Source organism: Leptosomus discolor, chromosome 1 (genome assembly GCF_034619465.1).
Source record: "Leptosomus discolor isolate bLepDis1 chromosome 1, bLepDis1.hap2, whole genome shotgun sequence".
Taxonomy (NCBI): Eukaryota; Metazoa; Chordata; class Aves; order Leptosomiformes; family Leptosomidae; genus Leptosomus; species Leptosomus discolor.
In genome coordinates, this window is record NC_141391.1 from 134365302 (window position 1) to 134378755 (window position 13454).

Consider the following 13454-nt stretch of genomic DNA (forward strand, 5'->3'; position numbering starts at 1 on the left):
TGAAGTCCACAGTAGCACACAAACCTTCATCACTGTAACCCTACGCCTTTAGCTTATATGACATGTCTGTGATAGGCTGTTAAGGATGTTAGCTGCTGCCCACCGTCTGAGTTAGACCTGCCTGTTCTTTGTTCTCAAAGCCTCAGTGAGCTGTCCCAGTATCTCTGCGTTCCCTTGCTCCTGGACGTAAATAGCAAAACAAGTCCTGTGCTGTCCTTTTAGTTTGGAGGGATAAAGTTGTTCTTTTTGCTTATCCTTTAGCACATACTGCAGACTATACTAGATTGGCATGTCCCACACAGGAAGAGCATTAGACCTCTTCTGTGTCTCCTTTCAAATGAAAACTATGGTGTTACACTCACCCCCAGCTTTAAAACCGAGCAACATTTAAAGGGAAATGAGCTGTTTTATAGCAGGCGTGCAAATAAGATTCAACCCCTCCAGCATGGGATTGGAAAAGGGCTCTGTGTCTGCAGTTCCTGGAGATTTCTGAGCTGCTCTGCTGCTTGTTCACCAGCAGATGTCAACACTTCTCTAAAACTACAGGCCATAGGACTTGCATTTAGGCAAGTTTTAATTTAAAAAAAAAATATTTTCTAGTAAGGTTATGATTTCTTCTCCCGTGCTTCTGCACGTTACCTTCTATTATTTGGTAATTTCATTTATGTGATATATGCTGTCTTTTTAGATCACAGATATAGATTTTTAAAGAGAATAGACAGCACTTTTTGTATAGACATCTCTTCTGATTCAGTGTATCCATGTCTTTACTGATCACAGCCTATCAGCCTGCTTTCAGTTCATAAAAAGTTAGTAAAATTAATTTTAATTAAGATGTTCATTACCTTTCCGAATGCAAAATTATTTTAAAATACCCAGACAGATGTCATCAGCTGCTTTCATTTTGTTCTTTCCTTGCCTTATCTTTAAAAGCAATTAAGATTGCTGGACAGGCGTATGTTTAGACCTCCAGGTTTTCTATTTCTTTGCATCCTGTTAGCCAGTGAGTGTACCCTAATGCCTGCATGTTAGCACCACCAGAAGGGATGGGCATCATAATTAGGTATTAGGGGACTGGAGCATCTCTGTTAGGAGGAAAGGCTGAAACACCTGGCTCTGTTTAGCCTGGAGAAGAGAAGACTGGGAGGGGATCTTATCAATGCTTATAAATACGGGTGTCAAGAGGATGGGGCCAGGCTCTTTTCAGTGGTACCCAGTGACAGGACAAGGGGCAATGGGCACAAACTCGAGCACAGGAAGTTCTGCCTCAGCATGAGGAAAAACTTCTTTACATTAAGGGTAGCAGAGCACCGGAACAGGCTGCCCAGGGAGGTTGTGGAGTCTCCTTCTCTAGAGATATTCAGATCCCGCCTGGATGTGGTCCAGTGCGACCTGCTCTAGGTGAACCTGCTTTAGCAGGGGGATTGGACTAGATCTCCAGAGGTGCCTTCCAACCCCTACCATTCTGTGATTCTGATTCCTGGGTTTTTTTTCCTTAAAACACAGGAGCATTTTACTAGGCTTGGTAATTGTAGTGTTTTGTAATCTGCAATAACGTGCAATATGAAAATAACGCAAATAACAGTAATTACAGATGGCAATTGTCTGATTGATTCTGCTGCACTTTTACTAAAAAAAAAAAAATTTTCTTAATTTTTTGTTGGTTTTCAATCTGGTTTTGAATAACTCTAAACAATGTAATTGTAAAAAAAAAATACAGTAACTTCCTTTGGTAATTGCTTTCTTAACCTAATTTTAGAGTTGGCATTAATTTACAACCTTCTACTTCTTCTTTGGCTCTATTTCCCTTTGATGTGTTTAGCTTTGTTTCTTTGACTTTTGTTATGTAACATTAGAAAGGCTTTTTTTGATGTATTTTTTTCTAGCTTTGTCTTTCCCATGAGAGCTTGCTTGCTTGATTGCCTACCACTTCTCCATTCCACTTCTCCTGCTGTGTCAAAGGAAGTTCAGATTGGACACTAGGAAAAGGTTCTTCACTGAGAGGGTGGTCGGTCACTGGAACAGGCTCCCCAGGGAAGTGGTCATGGCACCAAGCCTGTCAGAGTTCAAGGAGCATCTAGACAGGGTTCTTAGTCATGTTGTTTAGTTTTAAGTAGTCCTGCAAGGAGCAGGGAGTATGGGTTCCTTCCAAGTTGAGAAATTCTGTGATTCTATGATCTCCACTAGGTGCCTGCTTTTACCATAGTGTTGAGCAGTTCTTTAAGAAAGGCTGTTGTCCAAGTTTTAAGTGTTGTGTTCTCTTTCACGTGCAATCTGTTGAACCTGAATTTATTGCTTTATCTCATCACCCTTCTTGCACATGCTTGATCTTTACATTTCATGGTTTACTGCTTTAGCCTACCCTACTGATGGCTTCATGGTGCTTATACTTTCACAGGTGTTGAAAAAGGTGGAGAAGCATGCAGAACATAGCTGAGATGTTCAGTCCTGAGAGTCATCTCCAGGTTAACACAAATTTGAGCCCATTCTCAAGTGTTCCAGCCTCACAGTTACCCTGGATGCTGTATGTATGTGAGAACACACTGGCTAAGACTGAGTTCCTGGTCCTCCAGCAGGACAGAGCCTGAGCACATTACTGCCCTAACATCAGCCCAGGCTCTCACTTGTATGCTTAAGCCAGCTCTAGAGCCCAGTTTTGCAGTGTAGATGCCGCCTTTCTTTATAAGAATATGCCATAGAAGTTTGACGTACACTTGCAGTTTTTATGTATGTTAAATTTGCATTTATGCTACCCAGCACATGAGTCAGAATCACAGAGTGGCTTGGGTTGGAAGGGGCTTTCAATGATCATCCAGTCTAACCTTCCTACCCTGCTGGGACATCTTTGACTAGATTAGGTTACTCAAAGCCCTTTCCAACCTGACTTTGAACACTTCCACTGATGGGACATCCACAGCTTCTCTGTGTGACTCATTCCAGTGTCTCACCACCCTCATCATAAAAAATTTCTTCCTTATATCCAGTCTACCCTCTTTCAGTTTAAAACCTTGTTGATGATGAACAGACATAATGAATATAAGTATTTTTATCTCTTCAGCAAATGCCAAATGTCAGCATTCCTCTCTCTGTTCATTTTGTTGATAAACATGTTAAGAAGCAAGAGCCCACCAATTCTTTACTGCCTACAGACTTTCCAGCATACTTGGTGCTTGGCTACTGTGCAGACAGCTAGACTGTAAATCTGAAAGAGAGGAAAGACTGGAAACCCCATGAGTCCCCCGCTATTTAGGAAGAGCAGCCAAATCTCTAGGAATTGTGTCTCTCTCACTCAGGCTGCCTGTGTCTTAATACGTGATCCACCCCAGTGGCTGTCCTGTGCCTTTTGTCCTGTTCCTCTCAGGTATTGCACATTCCCACACATTTTACTCACAGAGATCTTCACGGGCCTTACAGGGACCTTAAAGACTCAGCCCAAAGTGACTGAGCATTTGACACACAAAGTCTGTCCCCTTATTCACCCTTAGAAGCCTCCAGGTCGCCTGTCTCCTAGAGGTATTCTACCTGAGTGGACCAAGGGGTATTCCTTCCTTTGTACCACATGCCTTTTGCTTGGGTGTGATGGTGTCTGGACAGCAGATGATGGAATCTTAAAGTCTGCATTTAATGAAGACCCAGTACCTTCACATCACGTTTTTGTCCCTTTTCCAAAGACAGAAGAAAGGCTAGGAGAGGATTATTCATTATGCAGTATTTATAAATGTATGCTCCAATACCTACTGTTAATATTATCAGCTCTGTGGGGAGTGGGAACTATCTGGAGGTGAGAGGTGGAAGGGGCAGGAGGGAACACAAGGAATTGAGAGTCTTTGACTTGTTCAAGACACTGTCATGGAGAATTTGCACTTCTGTGTTAAGAAGGGAGGCAGCTAGAAGCCAAGATCTTCCCCTTCTCTCTGTGCGTGCCCAGATCTAGTAGTTGTTTTCTCCTAATTGACATGACAGGCATACAGCTCAGTCTCCTGCAGCTTCCTGCAGTTCTTTTTATGTGTGGATGTTCTCTGTCCCTGCTGTGTCTTCTCCCTTCTCTCTCTAGAAAGAGGAGTTTGCGTGTAGTTGTGTCTGCTCGGGGTCTAATAGTCTCTCCACACTGAAATGGTTAATACAATGGAAATGGAGAAGCTATGGTTACATAGAAATTGGGAGTTCTATTATATGGTGATAATTGCATTCAGTTAAGAGAGAGTTAAAATCCTTCCCAAGACAGCTGCACCTTGTTCTGGGTAAATGCCAGGGAGCACCCATCCTTTTATGGGTCCAGAGTCTAAGATGTTAGCTTTCAAATCCTGTGGTAAGAAGAAGGGTGTGGGCAAAGAAGTAAGGTTTTTTCTTTACTAAGAAGTAGGGTTTTACTGACTTTACTTCAAACCTAGTCCTGTAGAGTAGTCCCCCAGTAGAATATGAGTTGCTAAAGCTGTCCACCTGATTTTCCTCTCCCTTATACCATGGTCAGTGTGTCAGTATAGATACATTAGCATCAAATCTACAGAAGCCACCATAAAAAAACTTCAGTATTTTCCCAAGCTGTGTTACTGCTTTGTTGCATGATTCCTGGTAAAACAACCTAAACCACATAGACCTCATATTTGCCTTTAAATGTAGGGCTTATTCAAACCCAGGGAATGCAAGCAGGAATTCAGACTAAGCCAGCAAGCAAGCACTAAATTACTGGGCAGTGTAGTTCTTACCCTATGTTAATCAACAGCCTTGACTCATAAATTATATGTAAAACAACAGTGGAGTCTCACAAGAGTTTGGGTGAAAAACAGGAGCTTCCAGGCACGTCCAGAGGATAAGCAATGGGACTGATACTGTTATTCTCAATCAGGTTGCTGTTTCTGAGCACCCCAGGGCTTGTGGCAAATCCAAATCAAGGATGCTGCTTCTCCAGGATTTCTCCATTTTCTTGTGTTTGCATGCCAAGTATTTGCATTCAGGGTAGCTGTAGCAAAATTTTACAGTTGAATAAGCTGCTCTAAAGGCCAAGAAAATGTTCTTAGCCTTGTCCTTTGTGTAGACCCTCCCAGGATTTGTTTAAAAACCGGTCGTGCAGATCATGTAGGAAAGTAAAAGAAAATAACAGTGGTTAATAACAGATGTGCTGAGCATAGGGAAATAAGATTAGAATTAGGATTGTTTGAAGTTTACTTATTGCTTAAGTCTTAAATAACTTTGTGCCTTATAAGTACTTGATGTAAGAAGTTCTCAGAATTGTAACCATATCGGACTAGTAGAAAAGATAATTTTGTAGACGATGACCGAAAACTGAAAACAGGAATTGGAACCAGAAAAGACGAACCCAGCTGAATAAGGGGATTGTGACTGGACTCAATAAGTGATGAATATGAAAAACTGAAAGGTTGAGTGAAGATTTACAAAGACTTTGGACTCTGTGTATTGATAAAGAAAAGGTATGAAACCTGCAAGGACTTGGAATTCAGTTGCCACACATTTGGGGTGTTGGCCCAACTCTGAGTTGTTAATAAAGCAAACCTGAAGATACCTACATCTGTGTCAAGTGATTTATCTCCTTGAACAGTAGCCAAATAAGAAATGTATGTGAAGACCAGAGAACGCTGCTCCAGTGTTGGCACGGGATGCTCCCTGGGAAAGGGCCAGGCCTGCCCCGGAGCAGCTCCTTCCCTTGCCTTAGGCGTTGTTCTCAAAGTCAGCCTTGTGAATCCTGAATGACAGGAACTGGGTGGGACTGAGTCATACTCTCTACCTCAAAACCTTCCTGTTTGCAGCCACAGCCACCCCAGCTCAGCAGAAGATAATTTTAGTGAAGAGCTGAGCCAGACTTTCAAACTGAGGGAGCCTAAGTAGAGCACGTGTCACCCATAGACCTCAAAGAGCCTGGCAAGCGAGGTCAGTACCACTTTCCTTACTTCATAGGTGGGAAAACAGGTGAAAGAAAGCTACAGAAAAGGGAAATTGTTTTCTTGAGATCACGCGGCAGTTTGGATCAGGGAACTAGGGCATGAATCTCCTGTGCCCAGACCTGCCCTCCTAGGTACTGCTTGATGTAAACTGACAGTTACTCCAGGGGACCTGGTTGCCTCCATCGTTTCTGCGGACTCTTCTCCCCCTCACAGCACCTCCTAATACTAAGCAAGGGCTTATAGTGCCTAAACAGAGGTAGAAAAGTACAACTTTGGAATAATATCTTGCAGCAACTGTGTGTAGCTCTGTACGTGTCAAATTAGGAACTAAAATGTGAACTGCATGTTTGAATTATGCCATGTGTTGTATTGATAAGGTCTTTTCATTTTCTGGCAATTTCCGTGTAAACCACCTCTACCAGGCAAGCTCCTGGTAGACATCCTGGAGCCTCTGACACTCTCCCTCTCCAAATAAATTGTTAATGGGAAAGTGACTACCTTTATTTACCTGTTCTCCATGATGCATAGCAGAATTTGTTGAAACAGTCACTTTCTTTTCCTCCATCGTTTTGATATAGTTGTCACTTCTGTTTAAATGGTAAATAATGTGATAACAAAGCCAAACAAGCAAACAAAAAAAAAATCACAAACACCTGAAGAAGTTGTGTCCACAAAGCTGCTTCTAGTAAATGATTCCTGTTTCTTTGGAGTTCGTACTAGACAAGAAGGAAATTACTCTAGAGCATTGTTACAGCTGTTCTTTATTGCTGAGCCATACTGTAATGAGTGTTGGTCTTCTCTCCACCAGATAGGACTGACCTGAAGATGAAACCCTCTGCCACCTATGAGCTGTTAGTGGATGGTGTTGGGCCATGGGACTTCACTGGCAGTTTTGTTCCTTGTGAGCTGCTACTTGTTGGAGAGGATGCTTACCCTGTGCTTGTGAGCTCTAAGAAGCAGGTTCTGATCGCTGTTTCACAATATGGCAAGGGCCGAATGGTGGTTGTTTCCCATGAAGGAATCTTGAAGGACTCCAAGTTTTCCCAGTTCCTCAGAAATGCTGTGGAGTGGCTCAGGCCTTCCCCCGAGGCCCTGGTTGGGGTCCATCCTCATTTGGATTCCCTCTCCCAGCTGCTGCTCAGAGCTGGCACCAAAGTACAAGCTGGGGCAGAGCTTAGCCCCTCCCTGGGGGTGTACTGTATGGACGCCTATGACAGCACGCAAGCGAAAGACCTGGTTGGCTTTGTAAAGGGAGGTGGAGGGCTGCTCATGGGAGGCCAAGCCTGTCACTGGGCTAGTCAACATGGCAAGGAGAAGGTGTTGTTTGAATTCCCTGGGAACCAGGTGACCAGCGTAGCTGGCGTGTACTTCACAGGAAATGTTGTGGAGAAAGGCATCTTCAAAGTTGCCAAGAAAATTCCCAAGATCCCATTAATTGTCCCGTGAGTATCTGAATTTCTCTCTGTTTAAACAACTGATCAGATTATGCAGGTGAGGTGTTTATAGAAGATTCTTGACATGAGAGATGAGGATGATGGTGAATGCTGGTTCTTTAATAACCAGGATGGGATGCAACTGTCATCTTCCAATTTAAGGGGGACCTTCCTGCTGTTTGCAGTCAGAAAGAATGATGTCTTCCAGGGCAGCTGAACCAGGCCTGGCCCAGGAAATGATAAAGGAAATGAGGGGAGCCATCTTTTAGAGCAATCTGCTTGACAAAGTGTGCCTGAGTGCAACACACAGCAACACGGGGGCAGGAGGAGGAACTCCTCTCCCTCTCTCCACATGTGTATATATTCAGGGCAACTTTCCCACAGTTCAAAACCAGGTTGGAGATGGAGCACCAGGGCAGCCCTCTAGTCCAGGCTGTGGCTGGCAGCTGCGAAACCTGTTTAGCCTGTTACTTACAGAAATTCACCTGCTGCAAGTGAAACTGTGGGACTGGTGCAGAGCTGAGGAGGTGGGCTGGGTGCTATCTCCCTTCTCAGCTTCTGACAGAGGCCATGGGCAAGAAATCTCTGTGCTCCCAGTTTGTTTGGGATTCCAGCCTGGCCCTTTGAGTCCTGGAGCAGCAGGTGTAAAACTCAGGGCTGTTGTGACTCGTATCACACAGCTGACCAGGCAGTGGAATCCTGGGCATTACTCTGCCATCTTCCTCCACCTCCCCTTGCCAGTGGGTGTGCCAGGCTATGCCTCTTCTTGCTTTCTGCCAAGTTACGCCAAGTGCAACGGGTTCTCCGAGTAGCAGGAGTGCTTCTGTGCTTTCTCTATGTGGCAGCTTCATTTCACTGCAGTGAAAGCTGCAACAATTACGATAAAATTCCCTGCAAGTCTTTCCTTCACAGCCTTTTCCTTGTGGATATATAATACTAAATTTCTAATATTTTCAAACAAATAATTGGATTTGGTACGTTCTGGATGCTCAATTTATTTCCCAATAAAGGTAGTAGAAAGGTCTGCTGTTGAATTCAGCAAAATGCTTAGGACACAGCTAACTTAACTAAATCAAGTTAATTAAACTTTGCTGATTGATTCTTGCTCCCACCTGCATTACATGGGCATGTTCCCACCACCTTATGCACAGTGCATGGAAGAGGGAGGGAGGGGTGGAAAATTCAGCAGAGAAAAATTACATGGCAATTGACAAGGTTTGAAATGGTAAATAAGGGTGAATTACATCTTGTTTAGGATGTTTTTGTGGTGGTTTTGGTTGGATCCAGAGCCATAGAGAAATTTAGATACCTAATTTCCGTGCAACGGAGTCGGTCTGTGCATCTGGGCTTTCCAGCTGGCCTTTGCTTAACCCCCAAAGAATCAGACTGCGGTCTGAGGCAGATGCTGTGCCGTATGCCTGAGCACATACTCTCTGTCACAAAGGATCTCAGTAAAATGATGACCAAAGGAGAGCTGCAGATTTAATTCCTGTCCTATGGGCGTGCAGAAGGATCGCATAATTTCTTCTTATTGGGTTGGCTGTAATGGCCCCATAACAACAGATTCTTTCCAGCTGTGGGGAAAAACTGGGTTTGGCAGTACCGGGAGAAAGTATAAACAAACCAAATGAGAGTAATTCAACATGTCTTTCTCCACACTGACATATAGGAGTTATATGGAAATGGAGATAAGAGGGCATAATCTATATTGTGGAGACCAACTAGTCATAATGTGAGGACTATGTGTTAGGACCCTGATGCAACTTCAAGTCACTCATTATTTGTCTAGCTGTGTGTCTGCCTGTCAGTGGCAGAGGCTGGGAGAAGACACAGAGAAATCTTTTGGGCTTGCTTAGTTGATAATGACTAAGGTGGGGTAAATGGAGAGAATTTCTGTTACAGGAGATGTGCCAATTCCCACATCATTTGCAGTTTAAACCTGCAGTTCAAAAAATACGGTCTTCTGATTTTTGAGTTTCTGCAATGTATTTAGATTTTCAAGCCGCTCTTCAAAGTCAGAGGTCTATAACTTCCTTTTGACCTCTTCTTTCTCTCCGTTTTTTGAATGAGTGCTGAGATTCTTACAGATTTGCTTGGCTGCAAAAACTGAGGCTTTGAAAGGAGAAGATTGATGGATTTTTTTTTAATTAAATGAAAGAGCTGACAACATGAGGTACTAGGATGAGGGAAGAAGAAGAGGCAGGGATGGACAAGGTGGTCTTTTGTGCAAAAGATTCTGGGATGGGGGCTAACCTGGACCTCTCTTTGTTCTGCAGGCACCAGGCCAACCTCAGCCTTGATGCTGAGTTTCTCCTACGTGGTGTGTCGGAGCTGGATTTGGTGACAGGGGGCATACCCTCCATCTTGCTGGTGCATGGTGTGCTCTCCTTCCCACTCTGCCTGGACAGCTCACACCGCTGCTTCTTAGCTGCAGCACACTATGGCCAAGGCCGTGTTGTGGTGGCAACCCATGAAAGCCAGCTGTTCTCCCCAAAGTTGGCCAGATTCCTGCTCAATGCTGTCCGCTGGCTGGATGCTGGGAGAAAGGGGCTGGTGGGTGTGGATGCCAGCCTGAAGAAACTGTGTAGCCTCCTCCCTCAGGAAGAGGTGAAGTCGCAGGTGTCACAGCTGACAGGTGACATCAGTGTGTACTGCTGCTCTTCTTACGGCAACAGAGAGGCGGAGAGGGTTCACGCTTTTGTGGCAGAGGGAGGTGGCCTACTGATTGGAGGCCAGGCCTGGTACTGGGCTTCCCAGAACCGTGGCAAAGCTGCTGTGGCAAAATACCCTGGCAACAAACTCCTGAACCGCTTTGGGCTGAGCATCCTGGGGCAGAGTGTCCAGCCAGCTAAGCACCCAGCTGTGGGGTCTGGGGAGCACTACCACTTCCGCAAGGCACTCGCTCTTTTCAACAGGCATGTAGACAAGCATGGGGAGCTCAAGGCCCCCTTGAAGGACTGGCTGCAAAGGCTTGCACAAGACTGCACTGCCTTTCTGCACATCCCAGCCCATGACTGCCCTGCATATGCCTCGCTCCACCGCATCCTGACCAAAGTGCTTCAGAGAAGTGGGATCCCACATGTCAGCAGGCAGTGCCCTATCAAGAACAATTCCAAAGAGGCAGTCCTTCTCTGCATGGCAACCGAGCTGTCCCTCACCCTGACGGACAGCGCAGCCCTAGTGCAGAAACCTGCTGCTGGGGTCTGTGCCCTTCCCATCACTGTGGAAATTGATGGCACAAACCCAGGTGAGATTTCTCCCTTCCTCTTGAGGCATGCTCTTGCTGGGATCCGTGGGGCACCTGTCCTCAGTGTGCATCTGTCTGTGTATGTCTGAGTATGGGCACAGATGTGCAATTTCACTGGGGGCTTGTGAAGAGGCTGACCTCTGTGTAGTGGCAGACAGGTTTCTTTTGTTGCCAGCCCTGATTTCAGCACTCTGAAACACCCCATGAAAGTCCTGCTTCCTTGCTGTTGGTGCACAGGCACTTGGGGAAGAAGAACCATCTAACAGAGGTTCCTCAGGATACTTGCACAGCACAATGGCTTTGACAAGAAAGCTTCCATGAGAAATCTTGGGCTCTATACTGCAGGTTATTGTTGCTATAGTTGTGCTGATAGAGCCATCTACGGGGCCATCCTATGAAGAGGTAGGAGTTAGGAACAAAAGGTTTGGTTTTCATCTGGATAATTTCAGCCTGAGTTACAGCACAGTCTCACAACTTGTTGTGTCAGCACAGTTGGTGGAGTGAAGGTCTAGTTTTGGGGGTGAAAACAAGAGGCTGGAAGCATGGTGGGAACTTCTTGGGCTGACATCACCACTGAAGCCAAGGTAGTTGGTAATTACACCCTGAACGATTTGTCTAAGCTTAGGCCTTGTATCTATACAACCTTGCTGAGATTCCTGCTCACAGCTGACAAGTTTAAACTCTAGGTTAAATTCCTCTAGTGAGTTATTATCCACTGGACAGATTAATCTTTATTTTTGTTGTATTAGAATATGATTGGGAGGAGTTTTTCCAAACTATTCTAATCAGATAAAGACTGTTCTGGAGTGGCAATGATAAACTGTATTTCTGACAGGTTGGGTAAAATGTGAGACAGTTCTGTGGGTGTAGAGCAAGGGAAAAGAAGAGGATGGAAGATTCTTCTGTTGCAGCTTGAAATCTCCAGAATCCATAACATCAGACCAAAGAAGTGCTTGTCTGCTTAGAACTATATTCTCTTACTATTTAGGTAAGACAGCCTGGAGGAGTACGGGACTCTACCTCCCTGAAGGGCACTCAGCAGTTATAACTTTCCCTTGCCTGATGGTCAATGCTGGTCTGAAGGTAAGCTGTCTCTAGTTTGGCTTCTGTTTACACCAATGCATTTGTCAGGTGAGCACTCAAAAATAGCACGGAGAAGGGTTTTCTCCTTACTGGTTTTGCTGTTTTTTCAGTCCTTTTGTATTGCTGCTGCCCTATAGCACTTTCAATGCATTGTGATAATTTTTCACTTAATTCACATAATTTTGCATTCCTTTCTATTTCTGTGTGCTGGTGGGCTAACTGAATGTGGCTGCTACCCAAAGGCAGCTGTATTTGTTTTGTTATCATGCAAAGAGAGCTGATCAAGGTGATTTTCAGGTCCAAGATGAGTACTTGTGCCCTTGTATGCACCAAACTTAGTTCTGTCTCTCCAGATCTCTCATAAGCTACTTTGACAGTGCTGTCACTATTGCTTGTGTAGATGTATCCAGGTCAGATATCACCTAGTTACTTGGGATCCTGTTCTCTGCAAAGTACGAAGCAGATAAATGCTTACCTGCCTGGATATTTATTGCAGTAAGCTCACTGCAGCTGAAATGCAAAGTTAACTCAGGTGTTTCTGTCTGATCCTGCAGCCACATGCTGTCTGCTTTACTGTATGAGGACCAAGGAAGAGGTACAATAAAAGAAGCCAGCAGTGATCATCACATTTCTCCAACTCATATGTTAGTGGATGCGACTTTGATGCTGGTGAAGTGTGAAGGAATAATCAATGCAAGTACAGTGCAGTGAAATAAGTCACTGCAGTACCCTGAACTGCTGGTGAAGGATGTAGTTGAGCCAGTAATAATGGGAGTATAGCTGTAAGACTGAGACAGGGATAGCACTGAACTTCACCAGCTTTTTTAACTGTATTTACTGCTTCTGGTCACCACAGGCTGAAAACATGAACTAGGCTGGAGTCAGGCTGCTTCTGCATGTGTGCCCTGCAGGGATAGTGCTGCAACAGACAGCTCAGGGTGCTGTGGTCAGTCTGACAGGTCACATTTGGAGCCCTTTGACCAGCTGTTCCTACCCTTCTGTTTGCCAGGTGCAGATTGGGTGTCACACGGATGACCTCTCTCACGCCAGAGAGCTGAAACGAGCCCCAGTAGTAATACGCACCTGTGATGTTGACGGCCAGAAACAATCTATTTCCTGTCTCTGGGGTGGCCTTATTTACATCATAGTACCAGCAAGGAGCGTCCTGGGGAAAGTGTCCATCTCAGTAGAAGGGGCAGTCAGAGCTCCTTTCTTCAAGCTTGGTAGGTTTGTTTACCTTGGTGTCTTTCTCCTTAGTGCTGCTTACAAATGCTATTATCCCTGTGACTGAAAGGAAGTCTGGTCCCATGCTTAGGAACATCTTTGAAATGTCTGTGTTTAGCAATACCCAGTTTCCAGAATCAGTTTCCTTGCTTTGTTGTCCTCTGGGACTCTGGGTAAGTCACTTAGTGACTCTGTGCCTGCTACGTGGCAGTAGGTACGTGAAGCAGCTGTCACAAAATGGGTAGGGTTTGGCGAACATGTATTGGAGATTGGAGTTGGCATTTCCGATGGAAACCGTTATGCTGGAGGGACACAGGCTGACCTCTGCCGTGACAAAGCTTGCCTTGCGTTCTGCCTGCTTTACTGTGCCCCCATATGGCCATCTCCAGTCCCTGCAGTAAACCTCTGCTGAATTTCCCTTGTTGCCATCAGGTTCTCCTCTTCTCTTCTCTTCTCTTCTCTTCTCTTCTCTTCTCTTCTCTTCTCTTCTCTTCTCTTCTCTTCTCTTCTCTTCTCTTCTCTTCTCTTCTCTTCTCTTCTCTTCTCTTCTCTTCTCTTCTCTTCTCA

General features: G+C 44.9%; 1 protein-coding gene across 1 annotated transcript in view; it reads left to right on the plus strand.

Annotated features, from left to right (window-relative positions):
- Window positions 1–6692: 6692 nt before the first annotated feature.
- TCAF2 (TRPM8 channel associated factor 2) overlaps window positions 6693–13454 on the plus strand; it is a 10395-nt gene continuing 3633 nt past the window's right edge. The window contains exons 1-4 of the mRNA XM_086460850.1: window positions 6693–7342; window positions 9610–10580; window positions 11569–11663; window positions 12673–12886. Coding sequence (XP_086316976.1) covers window positions 6726–7342; window positions 9610–10580; window positions 11569–11663; window positions 12673–12886 — 1897 coding nt within the window. The 5' untranslated portion in view covers window positions 6693–6725. The remainder of the gene's footprint in view (window positions 7343–9609; window positions 10581–11568; window positions 11664–12672; window positions 12887–13454) is intronic.